Here is a 24,617-nt window from a genome sequence, read left to right on the forward strand (position 1 = left end):
CAAACATGGTGCTAGTATAGCAAAGGTGACAACTTTCACCTTCGTTGACAGAGGGTGCAGTGATGGTATTACATTATCCCAGCAAGGAAGTTGGATTCTCTAAATGGGTTGATTGGTCCTATGCCAAGGAGTCATAGCCTGCTGCTGACCTGGTGAGCTTGAACGACACCAGTTATGCCCTAAATGAGCTGATACGTATTTAGGAAGCATTTCTCTCTTCTAGAGCACCTCCATGATAAAATAGGGTACATTTCTTATGGCTGGGTTCATACAAATTTAACATGTAGCCACCATGGATAATAATCTATTAGTTCCAAGACTACACTTTAATCCTGAGAAAAAATATGGAATGACCTGAATAAATCTGTTACCAGACTCTCCCAATGAATTGCTGTTCACTGTACTAATACAATTGGCCCCTTCTACACAACAGTCCCTTGTCAGCTTCTTACATACAGCATATTTAAAAAATCTATTCTCTACTTCCCCATTTACCAAATCTTCACTAAACGTTCCCCCCAAAAAATGCTTTTACATCAGCTCCTGCCCAAAAAGTTTTGGGATAATGCCTCAAGAGGGGGGCAGAGAAAAAGGGGGTGTCCCAAAAACACGCTTTTACAATTCTTTTTCCCTTAGGAACTTTAGAGATAGCTACAGCCTAAACTGCTGAACTGATTTACACCAAATTTGGCAGAAAGCTAGATAATTGTGCAGAAAGAGTGCCTTTTGTCATTTGGTGTACATCTGTTCATTAGTTTTAGTTTTAGAGCAATTAATGCTCAAAAAATATTGCAAATATACTGCTGCCCATGGTGAGATCTGATTGACTGTCACCACATCGACAAGGATGTGGCAGCAGCCATCTAGTGATTTGGGACTCATTCCTAGAAAAAAAGTTATAAAAATATATTGGGCAGGGTAGGTATACCCTGGCCCACTAGTCCTGTGACTAAAACATTGCTGCAAATTTGCAGAGGAGCCACAGATACATGGCAACATTGTTTAAAAAGCACAGGCTCCTACACAACTCTGAAACCCCCCCTCCCCTCCCCCCCCAGGTAGGCCAAATATTCCTTTGGGGAGGAGGTGCATGCGCCCCATCCCAGAGCCTCCCCGGGCCAATGTGTAATAAGGGGAAGGGCCATGCAGCCCCTCCTCGATTCTTAATAAGCCCCAGGGCCCCCATCTTCCAGGACCGGAATGGATATAAAAGGGCGTGTGGCCTTGTGGGCCCCCTCCCTGAGCCTGTTAGACCCTAAGGACCCCATCCCCCGGGTCCAGCTCAATAACTATGTCCTGGGGAGCCCACCCCCGGTATACAGTAGCTTACCTGTCCACATTAGCATTGGCACAAAAACATATGTCTTTTTCATTTTGAAACCTCCCCTCGGGTGACAGCAGACATGCCTTACTTGTATGCAGGAGCACTGGTAGAAAAGACACTCAACAGCAGCTTTAAAAATGCTCCCGCCTGGTGTGAGTAGACTTTTCTTTCCCTGCCCGCACTGCTGTGGATAGGGAAACACACATTGCTCCCGCCCGGTCAGAGTTAACAAACAAGCAGCTGCTCCCTGGGCCCACTTTTGGCTCAGGAAAGAGGCCATGTGATCCCCTTCCCTATATTTAAGTAATAGGCCCTTGGGATGGGTCCATGGTCCATTATTGCCTCAGTGAGGGGGAGCTGTGTGCTCCTCCCCTTAAAGGCCCCAGGAGATGGGTTCCCCTTGTGGTTCCGGGAGGGGTGCCATGCACTCCTTTACAAATATCTTTTGGCTCTGGAGAATGGGGTCCCCGGGACCACTATTGGCTCGGAAAGAGGGCTAGATGCCCCGCTCCACTTAATTTAAAGAAGGCCACGTGGGATGGGGGTCCCTGGGCTCGGGAAAGGGGGCTGCGCTAATGGTTTGGATGCAGGGCTGGGCGCAGGCCCTGCGGCCAGCAGCACGCCTTGTACAGCCATAGGGCATGTGCGGCTTGGGGCTAGCTGCCTGCAGGGGGTTGGGCACAGGGCGTAACTGCAGACCAGGCCCTGCGGCCAACCCCAAGTCATGCACATGGCCTTCAGCCGTGAGCTGAGTGATGTTGGCCGCAGGCAAGCCCTGAGTCCAACCCATTAGCGCTGTGCACGGTACAAGGTTGGCTTTACGTATGGTAATAAAATATTATTTTATGTTAAAACAAAACCTAAAAATTCACTAAAAAGACAAAGGTTGAAGCAATGTTATGGTTAGGTGAAAATTTCAGTGACAATGTAACTTTTTGAATGTACAAAACCACTGAAATTCATCAGTTATGGTTATTTCAAGTAACAATAACTCACTCCTTCACCATGCACTGCTAGTTACCACACGTATTACATCACTCATGACAACTTCTATGACTTAATTGATAATATCACTACAACATTTGCAATAAAAAATACGTAGAGTCTTCTAAAAGTAAAATTGGAACCCACACATGCGTTTTTAGCTCTTGAACAGCCACATTCTTGTGACCATTTCTTACAGTTTTACTGAGTACAGTCTACGGGTGCATGACTCAAATGTCCCAGTGTTTCCCCCTCTATTGTACTCTGAGTAAGAACCACCCCCAAGTCATGCTCAGTGGCATCTACAGTAAGGCATATGGGAAACCTTAGTAGAAGAATTTGTAAAACTGGTGCCACCAACAACTCCTTTTCTTTTTTTTTATTGCAAAGATCTGCTCCTCACCCCTTGCAAATTTGGCTTCAGTTTTGAACACAAGTAAGAAGTTCCGCGATTGGGACGACTTAGACACAAATAAAGAACAGTATTCACAAAGACCACTTGGTCTCTACTGATGGATAAGGATGCTTCCTTGACACTCATTATGGCGCACATTTACAAGAGATTGATGCAGCGCAGTGCTGCAAGCGATCTTGCTGTGCCGAGCTGTGTCATTAGGAAAGTGCACGGATACATCGCATTTGTAACAATACAACACATCCCTGTCCTTTCTTCGGCATTGGCACACAATAGGCTGACTAGTGCAAATGCAGTGCCATTGTGCAAGGGTGCCAGGGTGCCTGCATTGCAGGGATGATTATTTTTGTGCAGGAAGGGAAACCTTCCTGCACAAAAACAATCATTGATGGTGTTTTCCTCCTTCTAGGAGTACACATAAAACGAGGAAAAATAAAGGTATTTCTCCTCGTTGCGCCACTCTTACGTCTCCCCAGGGGAGGTGTTAGAATCTGACGCATTCCCAGGTTTACGAAACCATGTAAATCTGTAAATGCATCAGAATCCATGGGTGTTGCGCGGGAACACCGACAGCAACACCCATGGAATGCCCCTTCACACGGAGTAATGCGTGAAAGTGGGCCATATTTACAAGGTTATGAAAAGCCACATAAGGAGGCTTTGCGTGGCCTTGCAAATATGGCTCGGCATTGTGCGCCACTGGAGCATCAAAAAAGTGATGCCTCGGTGGTGCAGGGGCCTTGTAAATATGCCCCTATGTTCCGTCCTTGTCTCACACACACCAAAAACTCCTCCTGAATCACTATATGCTACTAGATGCTAAATGTCCCTTCTTTTATTCCATGAATAGTATGCTGAAACCCAGCAGTTGCTTGCTGGTTCCAGTCAAAGTGGCATTCTTTTGAATTGACATGCTCCAATGTAGGAAGGGGGGAGGCTCTAGTTGGCGCAGTGTAGCACTAGCGACAAGCAGGGACTCCCTCTTCCTCGTCAGGGCTGAGGGTTACCTTCCAGACAACCTCTGCTTACCCTCTAGGTAGTGTGGCTTAAGCAGTCGTAGGCTAATCTTTGGGGCACATAGGGTTAAACACTTGCAATATTACACCCTCACAACCAACCCACCACACAATGACACCAAACTGTATTCTGTAAAAATATATATCTTTATATAAATTTCAAGCAGGCTTGTGAATACAGTCGTCAAACTTTTAAATAGCGGTTCCAGGTTACTTAGTTCAAGTTGCCACAGTTCTTTCCAGCAATAAGCGATCTTTAGGGCCTTCTGCCCAGTTCAACAAAGTTCTTGTGGAGCAGGCGGCTTCCAGGGGAGCTGTCCCACGTCGCGTTGCCTTCCCGGGGTCGCTGTTCGTTGCGGCTCTCAGCCGAGCAGTTCACGGGTCATCCGGGGCAGCGGTGTTCAGTGGCGGTAGGGTCCTTCCTTCGGCGTTCTCTCCAACCCTGGAGGCGGCGGCTGTTGTGGTGGCGGCCAGTGGCAGTACGGTCCCCAAGTGCAGGACGTACCCAGCCAAGAACCGGTTGTAGCTGTGCGCTCACAGCTGGGCTGTCGGGCAGGATACCGACCAGAGGGGGGTTCTCACAAGGCGGCTGTCCGTCTTCGCAGGTGGATTGACGGCTCGAAGCACAGTCAATTCGGGAGCTTGGACCGGACGGGTCCTCCTTCACTTTGCTCTAGGGTTCCCGGTGCAGATGCGGTCACGGTGTTCAGGCCAGCGGCGGCTGGACCTCACTTTGCTCTCGCTGTTGCTTTGGGGCCCCGGTCACGGTGTTCGGGAGGATATCGATGCCTTGGATTACGGGGAGCGTGGCAGGGATGCCCAGCGCTCCCAGACTCCTCTGTCGGTATTGCAGCGATAGCAACACACACAGTCGCTTTCTTCAGGGTGTAGCGCCCACTGGTCCTGGGGCGCTGGTCAGGGGGCAAGTTCAGCAGCAAGCCCTCGGAGATCTTTTCAGCAGAGTTTGGCACAAAGTCTTGTAAAGCAAAAGTCTTCTCGCAGTCTTTCCTTTCTCCTCTCCTTCGGCAGCAAGGCACCAGACACAGGCAAGAGACAGCACTCTTCCTTATCCTTCACGGTCCTTCTCGTCGGGCAGAGTTCCTTCTGTAGCCCAAACAGGATCTAATTTTCAAGGAGCAGGGCTCCTTCTTTTATACGGTATTTCTTTTGTTCTCGCAGGCCAGGGGGGCCTTTGCATAGCCACTTTCAGTCCTTGAGTACTCGGGTGGCGTAATCCGGCTTCTGCTTTCAGTGTGAGGGGCAGGCGCATCAGACGCCCCACAGGAGGTGGAGCCAGCATTGTGCGGACAGGGGCAGCCAGAGTACCTTGTTGATGGGGCTTCGCCCTTCCTGGGCCAGATGTCGGCTGAGTCATCAGTCGCTCCCCAGGAGGGTGGAGCCAGCATTGTGGTGGCAGAGCACAGCAAGATCTAGAGTCAAGAGCCACTCCTACCTCCCACTAAGGTGTAATCTGCGCATTCACCACCTGTCACCCTCCCGCCCTGTCACTCACACATCCCAGACAGTCAGATACACATACCAGCAGAGGCGGGCTGAAATGGTTAGGCAAGCAAATGCTAACTTTCTAAAAGTAGCATTTGCAAACACAGGCTACTAAAATAAACTTGACTACAAGAAATATTTTATCATCCTGAGTTCAGGCATACTAAACACGACTCGCTACCATGCTCCTTGAGCCTGCTGGGATTATAGGGTGTAATAATTCCAGCAGCTCAGTCTGGCCTAACGGAAGCAGGTAGCCTTCAATAGTGAAATACGATTTTAGTTGTAAGTCACTACTAGGACATGCCACACACATCAGGGCTTGTCCTATCTTACACCTACAACGCACCCTGCCCGCAGGCCTACCATAGGGGTGACTAATATGTAGTCAAGGGAAGGTTCAGGGGCTGGCAAGTGGGTGCACTTGCCCAGCTAGCGTGACAGTACGAGACCGCACGCGGGTTCTGCGGTGGCAGTCCCCAGACACATCTTTACGGCTGCTTCGGTGGGTGGCGCAACCAGCGCTGCAGGCCCACTAGCAGTATTGGCATCTACAAGCCCCGGCACTTCTAGTGCACTTTACTAGGGACTAACAGTAAATCCAATGAACCAATCATGGATACCAATCACAGGTACAATTTACAGTAGGGAGCACTTGCACTGCGGCACGGGTCGGCCGTGGCGCAGTGCCCTGAGTATCGGAAAACCAGCAAAAGATCGGAAGCACATCAGCAAAAAGTGGAAGGGAAACTCACGCCAAGGTGCCAGGTCTAACATCCATCTAAGGTGATAAAGGTTGTAGAATCACTTGATTCTTCAGCTAAAAATGGGTTGGTGGTAATAGGATCTTGAGTTCAACTTGGTGAAATATATTGTCTCTCTAACCAATACCATCGTGTCATCGATGGTGTGAAGAGAATACATCTATATCACACAATTAAATCTTTGCAGGTCAATGCAAGTATGCAACTATTTGTTCCTACTGCATGGTACGAAATCGGAAAAAAACAAATAGTATCCCAACTGGTATGATTATAAGGCAATTAGAGAGGATATGTAAAAAACATTATCAGCGAAGAAATAAGGAGACTCAATACATATGTTAAATGTGCCAGTTGCATCATATTTATCTCGTAATAACTGGTTGAGTTACAATAGTAGCAACACTGTAGATAAACAAATAATACAACCCCAATTGTACTTGGTGCATGAAAAGTGCATATGGTGAGCAAGGTGGCAGCGCAAGTGACAATGTGATCAGCGTAAACGGCGCATTAGTGATTGGTGTTGAATATATACAGTGATTAGAAAAGACAATGTGGCTTCTGATGAATTGAGGAGCTGGTTTCTAATGTAGGTAGGCTGATGTTAGGACGAGCCACATTGTGGGTTGCGCCTTTTATTAGGCTGAATGGTCTAATGCATGGTACGAAAGGCATAGGGATGACTTTGTAGGCGCATTCACATCTTCTGCCCACAACCTAACTCTCACAACAGGCAGTTCTTCCGTTACGCTCTACGGCACAATTCGAAGTTTATGCTTTATACGTTGAACATCTTCCATTATTAATAATTAGGGCTCCCTGTTTTCCGTTTTTACTGATTTTTACAGATAAATACAGACAGAAAGCATTTATTTTCGTATCTGTATTCATTTTTTAATATGGATTAAAACGTAAATTGGGTAGTTTTTTTGAATTGCGTAATTCTAAATTCTGTTTACCATGACTGCCAAGCCAATACCTTTGTGGGTTGATAGGAAAGGGGGTTAAAAAAAGGAGATTTTAGTAAAGAGGCTTTAACAGCAGTAAATATACACAAGGCTGATAATGAAATTTGCATGTTTTGATATAAGTGCATTGATTTAACTTCAGCAGGTGTTCACAGCACTGAAACCTGACAGGCATTCAAGCATGAGTGCATATTTATCAGTTAAATAAATGTGGAAATATACTAATTTCAGCTTAATTTTTCCATAAAGACCAAAATAAATATGGATAAATACAGATAAAATTAGCAAAAAATAAATATTGATAAATACAGACAGAAATGTCAAAAAAATAAATACCATAAAACTGGGAGCCCTAATAATGATGTGTTCAAATCCAAATACCTCTTTCAACTTATCACAAAAAGCTTATTCGTGTTTTGAAAGGAGCACCTCCATCTACTCGGAACTTCCTTGACCATCATCAGGTTGGTTTTCCATAGGCACTCTTCATGCTCTGCTATTGCTATATCATCCTTCCAAGTTTAAATTCTATGGATAGAATCGCTGGCGGAGCCATCCAGATAGATCTTGTTCCTTGTAAACCACGTGCACATTATCTAATATACCTCTGATTTGTATTCAGGCCTCAGAATACCCCTTCAGATCTATTCTGAGTTCTAGATAACACCACCAGAATCACAGCCAGTTCTTCCAGCTACACTCGCTCAAACATCCTTTCGGAAATAATCATAATAAAAGCTTCTGCGTCCAATAATAAGCCAAGCACAATCCCATCAACAACAATCTGTGCAAAGGGATGTTTAAATTGCTTCTCGTTCATCAATTTCTTCTGCATGGCTATGGTAAAAAACTAATTCTCCATACTATCAACTAGGGCATATCACTTTCACTGACCATCTTGACTTCAGCTTTAGTCCCTCTTGCACAAAACACTATTGCAAAGGGACCCACAGCTGCACAAATACTATACAGTTTCTCTTGTGTAGGAAATAATTTAGAAGTACCCTATACCTGAGACCTGCACCTGAAACAGTAGCCCCTTTGCAACTTTTTCTTCTTCCCTGCCTTTTCAGTGTGCAGATTCAGAAACAGCCCATTATCATCATCACATGGAAATTGCATCTCCTTTAGCAGGCTGTGTGGCATGTCAAAATTGATTCACTTGCACACTGATGAAATCCAACTTCCCAGAATAAACCTAGGGCATATGAATGCAAACTCAACTCTGCAGCCCACTTAGTCACCAGCGCGAGAAGATCCAATCATATCAATTCTATCCAGACCACACTCAACTGGCTCTCTGTTGAGAGAAGGAGCAAATACAACCTGGATACATTATTTGCAAGACTCTACACGCGGGCTCAGCCAAAAACTTAACCCACAAGGTAATTATCTCAGAATCCTCCTTTTCCCTGAAGTACCGACTCTCTGCAAATGGAAGCCCCTGCTTTAAAAAACATAAACAGAACTCTGAAACAAGCCTTATCTAGGAATGCTCCCACTTTGTGAAATGCCACCCCATAGGCTATTTGGAGCAACCTCTTCCATGATTATGTCAAAAGGACCTAAAACTCCTCTTTCAACAGCATCTTGCATCTTATGAAATGTTTGCCCAATAATCTTTAACCTATTAGGACTTGCTCTGTGCTTGCCTCCAGGAAACTACACTTTTCTTATCTACACTGTTCTCCATTAGTCAGTTCTAGTTACGTTTGAGCTTGCTCGCTCCTGAGCTCTGCTGTTTTGTTGCTACTCTCTGTTACTTAATTCAGTATTATTAAAACTGTTTTGCTTACGGCCTGTGTACAGCATTTTCATAACCTTCAGGGTTGTGCTCGCACTTTAGAAGACTACAAATAAATAAATAAACCTCCCATGCCTCACGAGGATGAGATAAATACCTGGGGCCTTATTTATGAAGGCCTTGCGCTACTGCTGCGTCACTTTTTCCCATTTTAAAAGTGACGCACTGGCGGCGCAAGGCCTTCATAAATAAGGCCCCTGGATCTATCAGAATTCCTCTAAAACTGTCGCGATGGCGTAGGGATCTGGGATCAGAGTTCAGGTCTTGCCCCATGATGTATCTGTATCTTTCTACCGAGGGGATTATCTTTTATTCCGAAGACAATGAATGGCCACCAACCTCTTCTTTGGCAATGAAGGGCTATCAATGTTTTCACTGACAATCATAACTATCAACATTTTCATTGATAGCTCATGTACATCAAGAAGCATTACCCAAACCAGATCACCAATTCCTGCTGTTACTTTCTGGCTGGTGAGTCAGATAGCGCCAGGGGTGTTCAACGTTTACTCACAAGGGTGTGGGCCATGCCGGATTTTCAGGCAAACGCTACTGGATGCAATCAATCAGAATGGAAGTTATTTGCATATCCTCAAAATCAGGCTTAGATCCATAGGTGGGCACCCTACACTATGCCTTTTGTGAACTCATAAAATATTGCTCACTTGGCTAGAAACCTCATACCCACTGTTTAAATATTGCAGTTGCCTTTATCATTTGTGAACTTCCTCCCCCTCAGTTAGGCTTTCTTCTGTATGTAGAAAGCATATGCAGGTAGATTCATCAAGCATTTTTGCGAGCGCAAACGGTGCGAATCGCAAAAATCGGCCGTTTGCATCCCCAAAAATTGCATTTGGGATTCATCAATGGTTTATGCTCTCGCAATATAAGAATTCGCAAATAATTGCGAGTTCTGATATTGCGATTGCATTTAAGGAATCGCAATTTGCGATTCCTCATATGCAATGCATGAACCATTTTAAAATTGCGATTTCGCAATCCGATGCCGCTATTTACCACGAAGTCTGACCACGTGGTAAATAGCGAAAACTTAGATAAATGCACTTTTGTGCATTTATCTAAGTTGCATGTTACACACACACATGTCCTTTGGACATGTGTGTGCGCAACATCAGTGTACATTTCCATTTCAGGGGTGCTTCAGGGTGTCCTTTGGACACCCTGGCACCCTTGAAATCGCATCCTTATTTGCGATTCACTAATTGCTAATCGCAAATAAGGATTGACTCCCCATTTATTCCTATGGGCCTTTAGGCCCATAGGAATGAATGGGAAATCGCATCCTTATTTGCGATTAGCAATTTGCAATTCGCAAATAAGGAAGCAGTAGAAATCGCAAAAAATATTGCGATTTCTACATGCATCCCGCAATTTGCGATTCCTCATATGCAATGCATGAACCATTTTAAAATTGCGATTTCGCAATCCGATGCCGCTATTTACCACGAAGTCTGACTACGTGGTAAATAGCGAAAACTTAGATAAATGCACTTTTGTGCATTTATCTAAGTTGCATGTTACACACACACATGTCCTGTGGACATGTGTGTGCGCAACATCAGTGTACATTTCCATTTCAGGGGTGCTTCAGGGTGTCCTTTGGACACCCTGGCACCCTTGAAATCGCATCCTTATTTGCGATTCACTAATTGCTAATCGCAAATAAGGATTGACTCCCCATTCATTCCTATGGGCCTTTAGGCCCATAGGAATGAATGGGAAATCGCATCCTTATTTGCGATTAGCAATTTGCAATTCGCAAATAAGGAAGCAGTAGAAATCGCAAAAAATATTGCGATTTCTACATGCATCCCGCAATTTGCGATTCCTCATATGCAATGCATGAACCATTTTAAAATTGCGATTTCGCAATCCGATGCCGCTATTTACCACGAAGTCTGACTACGTGGTAAATAGCGAAAACTTAGATAAATGCACTTTTGTGCATTTATCTAAGTTGCATGTTACACACACACATGTCCTTTGGACATGTGTGTGCGCAACATCAGTGTACATTTCCATTTCAGGGGTGCTTCAGGGTGTCCTTTGGACACCCTGGCACCCTTGAAATCGCATCCTTATTTGCGATTCACTAATTGCTAATCGCAAATAAGGATTGACTCCCCATTCATTCCTATGGGCCTTTAGGCCCATAGGAATGAATGGGAAATCGCATCCTTATTTGCGATTAGCAATTTGCAATTCGCAAATAAGGAAGCAGTAGAAATCGCAAAAAATATTGCGATTTCTACATGCATCCCGCAATTTGCGATTCCTCATATGCAATGCATGAACCATTTTAAAATTGCGATTTCGTAATCCGATGTCGCTATTTACCACGAAGTCTGACTACGTGGTAAATAGCGAAAACTTAGATAAATGCACTTTTGTGCATTTATCTAAGTTGCATGTTACACACACACATGTCCTTTGGACATGTGTGTGCGCAACATCAGTGTACATTTCCATTTCAGGGGTGCTTCAGGGTGTCCTTTGGACACCCTGGCACCCTTGAAATCGCATCCTTATTTGCGATTCACTAATTGCTAATCGCAAATAGGGATTGACTCCCCATTCATTCCTATGGGCCTTTAGGCCCATAGGAATGAATGGGAAATCGCATCCTTATTTGCGATTAGCAATTTGCAATTCGCAAATAAGGAAGCAGTAGAAATCGCAAAAAATATTGCGATTTCTACATGCATCCCGCAATTTGCGATTCCTCATATGCAATGCATGAACCATTTTAAAATTGCGATTTCGCAATCCGATGCCGCTATTTACCACGAAGTCTGACTACGTGGTAAATAGCGAAAACTTAGATAAATGCACTTTTGTGCATTTATCTAAGTTGCATGTTACACACACACATGTCCTGTGGACATGTGTGTGCGCAACATCAGTGTACATTTCCATTTCAGGGGTGCTTCAGGGTGTCCTTTGGACACCCTGGCACCCTTGAAATCGCATCCTTATTTGCGATTCACTAATTGCTAATCGCAAATAAGGATTGACTCCCCATTCATTCCTATGGGCCTTTAGGCCCATAGGAATGAATGGGAAATCGCATCCTTATTTGCGATTAGCAATTTGCAATTCGCAAATAAGGAAGCAGTAGAAATCGCAAAAAATATTGCGATTTATACATGCATCCCGTTTTGCGAGTCTGTAATAGCGATTCCTAAATAATCGCTAATACAGACTCGCAAAAGAAGACTATGATGAATCTTGGGGATGGTCTCATAGCTAGACTTTCAAAGGTGATAAAATATGACACACCAGGTGGAAGGATGCTATCTTGCTGTTAGTCCTTCATTGCAGGAAGCAGAAGCCTCAACTTTGGTCAGTATGATCATTGAAAGCATCATAAATGTTCCTGGACCCTCGCATACGAAAACTGAGTTTATGCCAACTGTTTGCAGGCTGCGACACTTGAATACACTCAACTTGAGAAAGTACTAAGATCAATCTCCTACCTTTGAAAGGTCACCACTTTGACCCTAATTTTTTTAGAGCAAGTTTTATTGAGCTTTGTTCAGAAATTCAAATCATCGGCATCAGACATCATATTGCGGATCTCAGCATCCCAAGATGGCATACATAGATAACAAAGGTAGCAATGTACATATGGGAAATGTGAGCCGTATGTAATCTCCGTGCCACTACTTTGACCCTCATTACGAGTATGGTGGAGCAGGGTATCTGGTCCGGGAACTACCCGTTGGTGATATTGACCAGCCAGCAGCCAATCAGGGTGAAGACTTTTTAGAGTGTGTAGTAATTTGTTATTTTGCAGTACTGAATGTTAGACACAGTTTACCTGGCTTAATTGTAAGCTTTAATTAGGGGTATAGTTAACCAAACTGAAAAGCCTTCTACCAAACCTTTACCTGACCTCATGAAAGGTGCCCTGTAAGCCATTTGCGACAATTGTATGTGCTAGACCAAATACCCAACATAAATTATGACTGTTTAAGTTAAACCCATGGGGCCTCATTTATGAGAAATGACGCATCGCTGCGTGAAAGCAGCAATGCGTCCCTTCTCAGTGCGCACTCCTTGCGACATTCCTGATGCGTCATATTTAATGTATGACGCATCATGTCGCAAGGAGTTACAGATACGTCAGTATTTCTGACTTATCTGTAAGCGCAAAAGTGACGCATTGCTGGAGTGTGTCACAAAAGTGACGCAACTCCAGCAATGCGTCCTTTCACATGGGGCAAGCCCCATGTAAAACGGCCTGCGTCAGTATTACGCCTGCTGTGAGGCAGGCGCAAGATTTTGACGCAACAGTGTCCTAAAAGTGATGCAGTGAAATCTCATAGATTTCACTGCGTCACTTCTACGACCCTTCCTTGCGTCAATACGCCGCCCTTGCATACATTAAACTTGGCGCAGGTATAATGTGGTGCAGGGGTTTACAAAGTGACGCATCTACCTAGTTGCGTCACTTTGTAAATATGGCGAAAGAGGGCGAATTTTTAACGCCACTGGTGCGTCACTTTTGGTGCGTCACAAAAAGTGGCGCACCGGCGGCGTCAAAATAACGCACAGCCTCATAAATGAGGCGCCTGGATCTTTGTTACTTTGAGCATCTTTTGTTCGTCATCTATGCTGACTCTTTTAATTTTTCAATTCTTCCTTCCTGTTATTTATTTTTGAAAGAAAGCCGACAAGAAGTCCGTGGATGGCAAGGTGAGCCATGCCCAGATGGAGGTGGCTGTGGCCGAGCTTAATGCCATTTTGGAAGACCTGATCAAGAAGATGTCCTTGCACGAGGACTGGCAGAAGATGTTGGAGAAACTGCTGCATACCGTGGATTCTAAGGTATTTTTGAACATTCAGTTCGGCTTCATTTAATGAGTGTGCCAAAGGGAGGAATTCACAATTTAGTGAGTGATACTGAGGGAGTTGCCATAACACTGGTATTTCATCATCACCATAAAATGCTGGCTTGGGAGACTGAAAGATAGACACAAATGTTTACAGTTATCTAGATCCTAAAAGGGTTATCATACTAGAATAGTGCGGTAATGTTAAAATAAATTAGAATAAGTAAGTCAGCTGCAGACGAAGATTTAGTCGTTTGCTGGCGCATTTCTTGTACCCGTGTGACTGTTCTAGGACATATGTAACACATGGGTGTGGAAATTCTGCCATATTTTGATTTCACTGTCGTCATGTGTGTGTGCTTTGGACCGAAGACCAGCTTTAAATAAGTGTCTCAGACGAAATTGTTTTCATTGAACCAACGTTGTCCATGTTTTTTTCGAGAACTTTTTTTTTGTGCTGAGTCGATGAAACAAACCTGGTGAAAGCCTTTCGTGCTCAAAAATTGCCTTTTTCATTCTGTTTTTGGCTTTTATCTCCCCCGCTACCCAACACCCTGTTTCTTTCTTGAACGGCCCTCTTCCCTGGCTTTCATGCCCCTTGTTGGGATACTCCCACGCCGCCTCACTCCCATTTTTGTCAAAAACCCTTATTCCCACTCCTACTTTAGTCCCTTTTGTAACAAACTTGGCAAACTTCCTCTAGCTTTACTCCCGTTTTTTTACAACCGTTCCTCCCCCTACCAATTTACTCCTGTTTGTTTTTACAAACCCCTTACTCACACTCTTGCGTTATTCCCTTTCTTACAACCCCTTCCATCCTCTCCTGCTTTACTCCTTTTATTTTTTACAAGCCTTCTTGTTATCTCCCTTTGCCTGTCCTGTATACCCACACACCCTTTTCCCTTCTCACCGCTTGTCATGCTGTCCTTCAAAATAATCATTTACCTTTTCCATGAAAACATTGTGGGGCATAATATCAAGCCCCAGCGATAATTATCGCTGAGAGCGCTTAGCGCGCTTTTAATTATCGCCGGATATCGCTGGAATATATCTCCAAGCTAGCGCTGTATTATCAACGCTTAGCGCTATGGCGATAAATATTCCAGCGATAGTGGGGTTTTCCATGGAACATCGCTGGTTTTCCAGCTATGCTTCATGAAAAACGACGATAAGCTTGATGAGAAGCCCTGTGGCCTTAGCCCCAAAATCCACCTCGCATGTTAGGTATGCCTTAATCAGGAATGTAACCGATGTTAAATTCCTGAGTTAAGGCAGAGTTAGCACAATTTAAATGATCGCTATGCCTCGTTGGTAATATTGCGATATTTTCCGAAGTTGTTTTCACAGCCACGCCCACTTTGCATCTCATTATCGATGCAAGTCATGTGAAAAGCAGGAGCTAAGTCAAGGAAAACGGACGCAGCCCCTTGATAATATGCCCCTATATTTTGGTGTATGAGCTATTTCTTCATTTTAACTTTTCACTAAAATGAAGTCTCATCAGCTTGTGTTCATCAGGGTGACTAACTTCATTTTAGAAATGTGCCAAAATGATAAACTGCATGCCACTGCATCAGATATTCACCCCCCACCACATTGAATGAGTGACCCAATGGTAACTTATTGATGTTTTGGCCCTCAGGTTTTCTTAAAAGCGGTCTTCTTCAGGACAGGTTATAGGTAGTAAGGCCTACAGTGTACCTTGAATCGACAGACATGCCAGTGAGCCTGAATAACATATTCACTCAAAAGCACGTATTTCAAAGAAATATTGTCATGCATGAACAAAGAAGCAATATTGAATATTTGTGTTGAACATTGAGGTTGCTTCCTGTACCCTGTTCGGAGGAAGATCTCTTTCAATCAAATTAGGAGGTCAATATGTCAACAAATTACCACTGGGTCTCTCATTTGATGTAGACATTTCAGGCCATATTATCAAGAACGGCGATAACATTATCGCTGCTTTAACGGCAGTAAACTGCAGCTAAAGCGGCGATAAGGGGTTTGATAATATGCCCTTGTGAATTCCCATAGAAGCCCAGGTTTAATGTCCTTCACACCAGAAACTGGGCTTCTATGGGCATTCACAAGGAGATATTATCAAGCCCCTTATGGCTGCTTTAGCGGCAGTTTTCTGCTGCTAAAGTGGCAATACTGTTATCGCCGTTCTTGATAATATGGCCCTGTATCCCTAAACTGATGTTGGGCAGGGCCTGGATTAATCTGTCTTTGTGACAGGTGGATCTTGTTTATAAACTGTTTTACGCACTTTCACACTGCTGCACCATTGCACTTGCACTATGTTATCAAGGAGAGGATCTTTGTTGAACATCTATGTCGAAAAATTTAAGTCAATTACTTATAGTGTCCATAATACATGACATGTTTTATTGACTATCACATCATTCTTTTTCATTTATAAAAATTGGGATTATTTGCTTGCACTCATTAACCGCTTCAGCGTGGCGCAAATTTTTGCGCTGTGCTGAAGATTCCAAAACGGACGTGGTCCTGACGGAACGGTTCCGTCACCAGCACAGCCCAACCGACGCTCGTGACGGAACCGTTCCGTCACAAGCGTCGAAGGGGTTAAGGCTCCCTTGAAACTTGATTATATAAGAATGAATCCAAAGGAACATTGTGTACTCAATTATCCTAGTTGCTAGCAATATGGGTTTGCCCCCCTGTTTTATTTGGATGTTTAATCTCTTAGCCAAGTCATAAAAAAACTCTTGGCTTATGCTCCCATCTGCCAGTATGCTGCCTCCGGGATACATTGACTGGAACAGGGTGTGCTCAAATTGATTTGAGTTATGACCTCTACGCTTGCCCCTCCATCCAAGTTGAACGTAGGAACTATCCCAGTGAATTGAGCACCTCAAGAGGTCCCTTCTTGTTTTCTATTGGATGAAGGAAGATTGGGGCAGGGTGGGGCGGCCTAGGGCGCGCCGGAGACTCCCTAGCCTTTGCCTCTATTGTGGTATTGTGATTACCCAATGTTACTCTTCTGTATCTGTCCCTAACTTTAATTTTGGTTTAATCGTAGGTCTCTGTCGAGTGATGTCTCTTCTCCAAAAATATTGATGGCAAAATTGAGAATACTGAGATAGTTGTAAAATTGCGAGAAGCAGTGTTTGCGTCCAGTTTTACAGCCGTGGGTTTTAGAAAAATTATACTTTTGAAATGTTTTTACCTTTTTTTTTCACCTGATTATAACTGAAAAATGTTGCTCGTACAAAATAATAGTGAAGTATAATACCATGCGAAAATAAAGTCACAAAGATATTTTACAACTGTTGCCCCAAACTGGAAAGGGCAAAACGCGTACAAAAAAACAACCAGACCTACCGCAAAAGGTAATAAGGCAGTTTTTGAGCCCTATGTCACTGCAGCACAAATACGAGGCGCAATTTTTACCAGGTAGTATCTCTAAGTAGTATCTCCAAACTGATGTTCAGTGTGCAGATACTGAATGTTCTTTGTTCTTGTAAAACAGACACTAAAACATAAAAAAGTTTGTTTGTGTATTAATGAAATTACATTTTTTCCTCAGCTGGATCGATCAGAGCTGGAGTCGCTTCGGAAGGACTTGGATGAATTATGGAGCATCCTGAAAAAGCATTTAAATGATGGCCATTTCTTCGACTCAGACAGCGCTGCAGGGTTTCGGAAGTAAGTGAGGACCATCCTGTACTATTAAGGGCTCATTTACAAGCCCTGTGCACTGCCAGGATATCACTTTTAATGACGCTCCAGCAGCGCACACTGCAGAGCCTCATCTACGAGACCACATTGAGCCAACCTGCGTGGCTTTTCATGGCCTCGTAGATATGATGTGAGGCAATGCAGCGCAGGTCAATGCGTCGCTTCACACTGCGATAGGGAGGCGTGCCTTGGGCATTACGGCGGGTGTTCCCACATAACACTCATGGTAATTAACACACTCCCAGATTTACAACATGCTGTGAACCTGGGAATGTGCCAAAAGCCTACGCCTACCCAGGGGTGGCGTAACAGTTGTTTTTGTGAAGGAAGGTGTCCCTTCCTTTACAAAAATAACCTGATTTCATCACAGGCACCCTTGCACCATTGTGCAAGGGTGCCTGCATTGGTGCTAGGCAGCCATTTGTGCGCCAGCGCAGTGTAAGAGGACAGGAATGCGCTGTATCTCATAGATACGGTGCATGCCTGCCCTTTTCTTTTGACGCAGGGCAGCACACAAATTGACGTGCAGCGCTGCCCTGCGTCACATTGATATAAATAAGCCCCTTAGTATCTAAGGGCCTGAACTGTTTGATTGGTCACAGGGAAGGGAAAGCCAACCACAAATATTTTGCTGCAGAAAACTCCACAATAAGGAAACTACTTTCTGAGCACTATTTCCATTGTTTGTTCTTATTATTTTCTGTCTGTTACTGGGCAGCCTCTCGCTTTTATTTTCTTTATTTGTATAGTGCCACATGTCACCTTGGTCACTTCTACGCACTCAGAAAAAAAACTTATGGTAATAGAAAGAAAGAGAAGGAAAGTATAGCTTAGTGTGGATCCATTTGCAAGAATGTATCTCTGATGCCCCATTCTTGAGTTAACCCCCTGCAGGTTGCATCTCCATTGAGGTTATAGTATTAGGGGGTTCGCTCTCTGTTCCTCTATGTTATGGAATACTCTTACTATACCATACATCTTATAATGGCTACGTCAGCTTTTTGCGCAGTGTTTCTATTCTCTCCTGTATGTTAGTTTGCTTTTGTTTGTTTAAAATTTGCTTTCTTGTGTTTGACTGCCCACCATGTCATGCCCACTTAGCACAAGACGCATGAGTGCTCCATGCCACTTACATGAGTAGTTGAATTGTCCTGCTCTTTATCACCAGGGTTCCATGTCCTTGTAGCTGGACTTGCACGAGTGTGCCAGGTTGCTAGTCTGAGCTCTAGACTTGCCGTATACGTAGGGTGACCAACTGACATGGGTGCAAATTCAGGACGGTGAGTGTAAAAATTCAGGACAAAGGGTCAAAATTCAGGGCAAAAAGTCAGGACAGAAGGTCAAAATTCAGGACAAAACTTTGGGACAAAAGGTAAGTTACTGCAGTATTGGAACTTTCATAGATTCACATGCCTGAATCATTCCCCGTCGTCGAGACGGGAGTCTCCGGTATATAAAAAAGCAGTGCTTAGTAGTATAGCAAACTGAAAAGAGGCCTAGGCCCATTTCCCTTTTGCAACCCATAGCCTTTGTTATGTAAAAAAGGCCCAAACTTTTCCCTGGACCAATCAGAGCTCCTCACCCTCTAGAACACTCCTGAGAGAACCTTCTGCCCCTCAGATTTTTCTACCACACGTTGTGCTAAGGAGTCTTCTTGGAGCTCTGCTCAAACTCTTTACTACTACAGTATTTTGTCTTAGATTTGAGGTTTTTTACATCAACCATGTCTGATAAGGAGAAAAAAGGATTATTTAGAGCTTGTTCCACCTGCTCCAAGAAGAGGCTGTACACAGATGACCCTCACAAGGACTGCATCTACTGTCTTTATCCAGATCATAAGGCAGCAGATTGTAAGGTATGTCATACCTTTTCGAATAAAACCTTGAGAGATCGTGAGGGAAGGCTACTGATCTGGCTTCAGAAGGTCAAAGCCAGGAAGGAAATCCTCTCAAGTGAGAGTGAGGAGGAATCTGTGGCGTCTAAGAGATCTAAGAAGAGAAGTAGATCTCCTCAGACACATTCCTCAGGGGAAAGACCCGAGAAGGCCTCAAAAAAGACCACTCCAGGGTCTTCAGGGCGCAGTCCCTCAAAATCCCCTTCAGTCTCATCTAAGGGGAAGAAGGGTTCTGCTGACGAGGTGAAAGGAGCAAAATCCACCTCAGATCCGCCACAATCACCTCAGAAGATCAAGATTACCATCGAACGATCTTCTTCTACAGTGTGCTGCCCGACTGGTACTCTGCTACCTCTGTTATACCATCCATATATATATAAAACACTACACCTACAACAAACCAGGACTTTTGGCTTTGTCAATGGTTGTTAGTTGCATAAAATAACAAGCTCCTGATAAGAATGACCTTGCAGCTGGACGTAATAGCTAATTTAGTCAATTCAATATATTGTATTGCATACATTCTTGTATAAAAGGCTCAATGTAACCCCAGTGAGGCAGAACACTTGGCAGTTGGTCACTGCGTGTTTACTCTTGAGCCTAGAGCAAAATAAACTTTGCTCTTTATTTGCACAGCACAACCATGTGCGGACTGTTTATTTACTTTCAAAAGTTATACCTTCACAGTACTTCCTGTGTAAGCTGGATTGTGTTGAGAGAATTGTGGAAATAGGTGCTCTGCAGATACAACAAAACATGAATAAAAATGAACACCTGAAAGGATGAGATGAAGCTTACCCATCCGGAGCCTTTCCATTTTCAAGAAATTGGCCGGAAAAGAAGGTGCAGAATCTGCCTCGGACATGCCCCTACCTAGGGCACCAGAAGGCAACTAGAATAGTACCCCATGCCACTCTAAAATCGGGGAACCAATTACTTCTAGGACAAAATGTTTGCAATCAAGATATTTGAGGGGGGGGGAGTAAACGGTCGGCCCTCAACTCAAGAATGGCAGAATATAACCAAATCATCCAAGGTTATTCTTAGCCATTAAAGAAAGTATATGACACCCAGACCCCTATTAGCATCTCAAGAACCAGAACTGAGAAATAAAAGAGGCTTCGAGTGAGACTGGAATAGACCGATAAGTAGATGGCAAAATACAAGTTGTCTTTGAACAGTCAGTAAAACTGTTGAAGTTTCTGCCAGTGGCTATATTCACCGAGCTTGCAGTACTGGCCATTTCCTCTCCTTCAAAACATTTAGAAAAACATACTCAATACACCAGATAATGCTTTGATCACTCTTATCAGATAACTTTTTGGGGCCATTGAGGCCACCGTTAGAGTTTTAAGTGAATTTGGTATTAACGTGATCTTGAAGATCAAAAACAAGAAAATCGTGAGACTACCTGGCAAGAAAGTAAATCAAGATGGATAACTTCAGTGCCAGCTTGCTAGAGCTAGAAGCTGTTTCCCCTTGTTGGTCTAAGCTAATATTCTGTCTATTCACAGAATCCTTTCTTCTTTGAAACTGGAAGAGCAAGTACGATTGCCATACTCACCAGAAAGGTTGCTGGCATATATTTCTACAAAGCACCATTGTATTTTTTTCCATAATTTCTCCCAAGAGGGGCGACCGTATCAACCAGAGCAACATTAAAATGCAATTAAGCCTTAATGGAGGTGCAAGGCGACTAAAATTCTGACGTTCGACTAAAAACCTAGAATTTGTCCTCAGGTGAGAAAGGGCGATATTCCGCCTCACTATGATCCTTCTCTCTCTGGCAGGTACAGTAAAGCAACTAAGATAATAAACAAGCAATGGAATTAGTGTCAAGTTGTGCATAAAATGAAAGAAAAAAACTTTTTTTTTTTACTAGCACTACCACAATTCCAGACACAGAGCGTTAGAAAGGATTAACTTAATTTCTAAAGAGAATCACGAGGAAAAAAAAGCTCAATAGTCCTGCAGCTCACTGCAGGACTGTGGACTTGGCTCACCTTGTAAAGAAAGGTACTCGCAACCCCGCAGACTTTGTCCGGGGAAATATAGTTTACTTTCTGTAGTAACTTTAATTTCTCTGATAATGGAAACATCTGCTTTTTCTCTTGTGTGTGGTGGGCGTTGTAGCTTACAATGGTCGGGAGGTACAAAGGAGACGAGTGGAACGAAGTGGGCATCGGATGGAAGTGAGAGTGTCGAGATGGATTACTTAGGAGTAGCGTTACAATTAAAAAGGCATATTTTACAACATCAAGGATGTTCTGCCTTTCTTTTGCAACATGTTCCTCTTTGGGCTAGGGTAAAACTAATTTGTTTCCATTCCTCTGTAGGCAAAGTAGGTCTCCTGGTGTGAACACACAAAATTTCCCAGATCTGCTTCGGACTGCCACAGATGCGGAAAAAAAGCAGGAGGCGGGAAAGTCAACTGGTTTGTTAGTGGCACTTCTATGGTTCTCTCTAAGCTCCGTCTAATCTAGGGAGAACAAACTATTTGGGCTTTGTCTAGTTCTCCCTAGACCAGTGGTCCATTACCTTTTAATTCCGGTGGACCCCCACTGAATCATTATTTGAATCCGGGGACCCCCGACTGAATTATTATTAGAAATCGAGGAGCCCAAGCAACTACTGTGATTTAAACCTCAAAATACACAAAAAATATGAAAAAAAGTATAAACCAAACAAATGCTCAAGTATTGAAATATTTTGTTTAATTCATATTCACGTGTAGGAAAGGTTTTCAAAGTTTCAATTTTATTTCTTTAATTGTATATACTTTATTATTTTTAATATGTAATTTTATTACACAGTCACAGAACCCCTGAGAAGTCCGTGCGGACGTCCATGGGTCCTCGGACCACAGGTGAAGAATCACTGCCCTAGATTATTTTTTGTCCTTGGTCAAACACAACTGCAAGGAAAAACTGAAATGTGCCCACTTTCCTGGCTTCACCGGTGGAGCAGTTTGCCACAATTTCGCCTTCATATGAAAAAGAGGACTCCACCTCCCGTTGATCGCACCAACGACACCATCGTTTCCAACCTGTGCCACAACGTTTGTGTGTGTTGGGAGACCAAGCCTCACTGATAAATCTGGTAGCGTCTCGCGAAAGGCCTGGGATTTTCCAGCGATCCACGAAACCCACCATGCAACTAGAAGGATTGACCCGATTCCATTTGTGGATACGGGTTGTTGAGAGGGTCCATCAACAGATTCCAAAGCTAGGGAAGAAGGAGCGGCACTGCACAAATCATCTCCAGAAGAACCGGGAACCAAGCCTGAGCCCTCCAAAGAGGAGTGATCAGAATCAATTCCGACGGATAATGCTTTGTGCGTGCTAACACCCTGGGGATCATCACAAACGGGGGAAAGGCATAACACAGATGAGATGGCCAGTCCTGCAGGAATACATCCATGACCAGAGCTTCCGGATTCGGGCACCAACTGAAAAACACTGGAGGTTGCCTGTTGAGCCGGGAGGCAAACAGATCAATCTGGCAGAGACCCTAAAGGCGAGTTAGGGACCATAATACACGAGGACCAAGCCTCCAATCACTGAAATCCCGAAGGTGACGAGGCTTCCAATCTGCAATCAGATTGTTGCACCCCGGAAGATATTCCGCAATCACTGATAAGTTCCTCTGGGGAGACAAAAGTGCCAGAAATCCTTTGCGATTTCTGCTAGAATACTGGACACCAATTTGTTGACATACCGGACCGCTGACACATTGTCCATGCGGAGAAGAATGCAACAGTTCGTCAAGCAGGGAGACAGACAACAAATCGCAAAGGAGCCTGCCTGAAGCTATAGACAATTGATATGGAGGGACAATTCATCCTGGGACCACCGGCCCCCGTAGTTACCTGACCGCAACGGCTCCCCATCCCCACCGACTGGCGTCGGATTCTATCACGACTTCCGGAAACACTCCGAACAGGGCTCGACCATTGCAAGACTCCATGTGTTCTAACCACCACAACATCTCCCACCTCGCCTCCTCCAAAAGAGGAATCTGATCTGAATATTTGAGGCCTTTCTGGAGATGGCATATTTTGAGTCGCTGAAGTGCTTGGTAATGGAGAGGACCCGGAAATATAGCTTGGATTGAGGAGGCTAGCAGGCCGACTCTCCGAGCTACAGACCTCAATGGTGCAATCTATTAGTGTAAAATCAATCTCAACTCCCTCTTCATAGATCTGATCTTCTGATTGGGCAAGAGGAGTTGGCAAGTGAGGGAATTGACTAGAAAACCCAGGAATTCCATTGATTGAGATGGGATGAAAACTGATTTTTGTGTATTCACTAGAAATCAAAGTGACTGTAAAAGATCTATCGACCACTCCAAATGAGTCATTAACAGGCGAGGACAACAAGCCATGATGAGAATGTCGTCCAAATAAATCATCAGATGAACACCCCTGGCTCCCAGAGATTCAACGACAGGCCTCAGGAGCTTCGTGAAGCACAAAGGTGCTGACGAGAGGCAGAAAGGGAGGGTACTCGAACCAGACTTCCTGCCATTGGAATTGCAGAAACTGACGATCAGGACCGTAAATGGGAATCGACAGATACGCATCCTTCAGATCAAGACGTACCTTCCAGTCCCCTTCCTGAAGAAGGTCCCACTGAAGACGGATGCCCTCCATCTTGAAGTGCCGATAAACGACCCAACCATTGAAGTCCGTGAGTTTGAGAACTAGTCTGGAGCCAACCCCTTTTTCTGAACCACAAAGACGTTGCTGGAGAAGCCCTGAGGATGCCGGGTGGTACGAACTATGGCCCCTTTTTTCAGAAGAGAGTCTTTTTCTGCTGAAATGACAGCCTGATCCTGAAGAGAAAAAACTAGGGTTGTTGGAGGATGAAGCTGAATGGGACAACTGAAGAACTCTATTTTGTAACCCTTCACAGTGTCCATCGCTCGAGATCAGTTGCCAACTGGGGAGAAAATATTGAATCCTGCCCCCCAACAAAACTTCGGAAGCTGAGATCAAGCTCACCTGAAGCTAAGGAATCGTGATGTCCTCCTTGATTTCCACCATAACATCCTTTCTTGAACTGGTTGCATCATTTGTGAGTGGGATAGAAGGAGGATTTGTTGTTGTATCCTGATTCTTGATAATCTCCACGATGGGACTGTTAGCCACGATGGGTGCCTTGGTTAAAACCGCGGCTGAGCAATCGACCCCTATATCGTCCGTCCCAAAAACAGGTGAAAAGCCCATCAAAGAGAGGACTGAGCTTTATCGAGTCCGCTGAAAGTGGCAATAAATGTGGTCAATTCCTTAAGAAAAGGTTGACCAGATAATAAACCCTGAGCCAACGGCCCAGACTCAGAAGAGGACAAATCTGCTAATTTCGGGTCCAACTTCAAAAGAA

At 44.2% G+C, this 24,617-nt stretch overlaps 1 protein-coding gene across 1 annotated transcript in view; it reads left to right on the forward strand.

The window, feature by feature from the left end:
* The window catches only part of LOC147685264 (uncharacterized), a 342,295-nt gene that overhangs the window by 169,746 nt on the left and 147,932 nt on the right, over positions 1-24,617 (forward strand). Inside the window, exons 10-11 of the mRNA XM_086941156.1 lie at positions 13,468-13,629; positions 17,191-17,309. Coding sequence (XP_086797282.1) covers positions 13,468-13,629; positions 17,191-17,309 — 281 coding nt within the window. The remainder of the gene's footprint in view (positions 1-13,467; positions 13,630-17,190; positions 17,310-24,617) is intronic.

Source organism: Lissotriton vulgaris, chromosome 10 (genome assembly GCF_964263255.1).
Source record: "Lissotriton vulgaris chromosome 10, aLisVul1.2, whole genome shotgun sequence".
NCBI lineage: Eukaryota > Metazoa > Chordata > Amphibia > Caudata > Salamandridae > Lissotriton > Lissotriton vulgaris.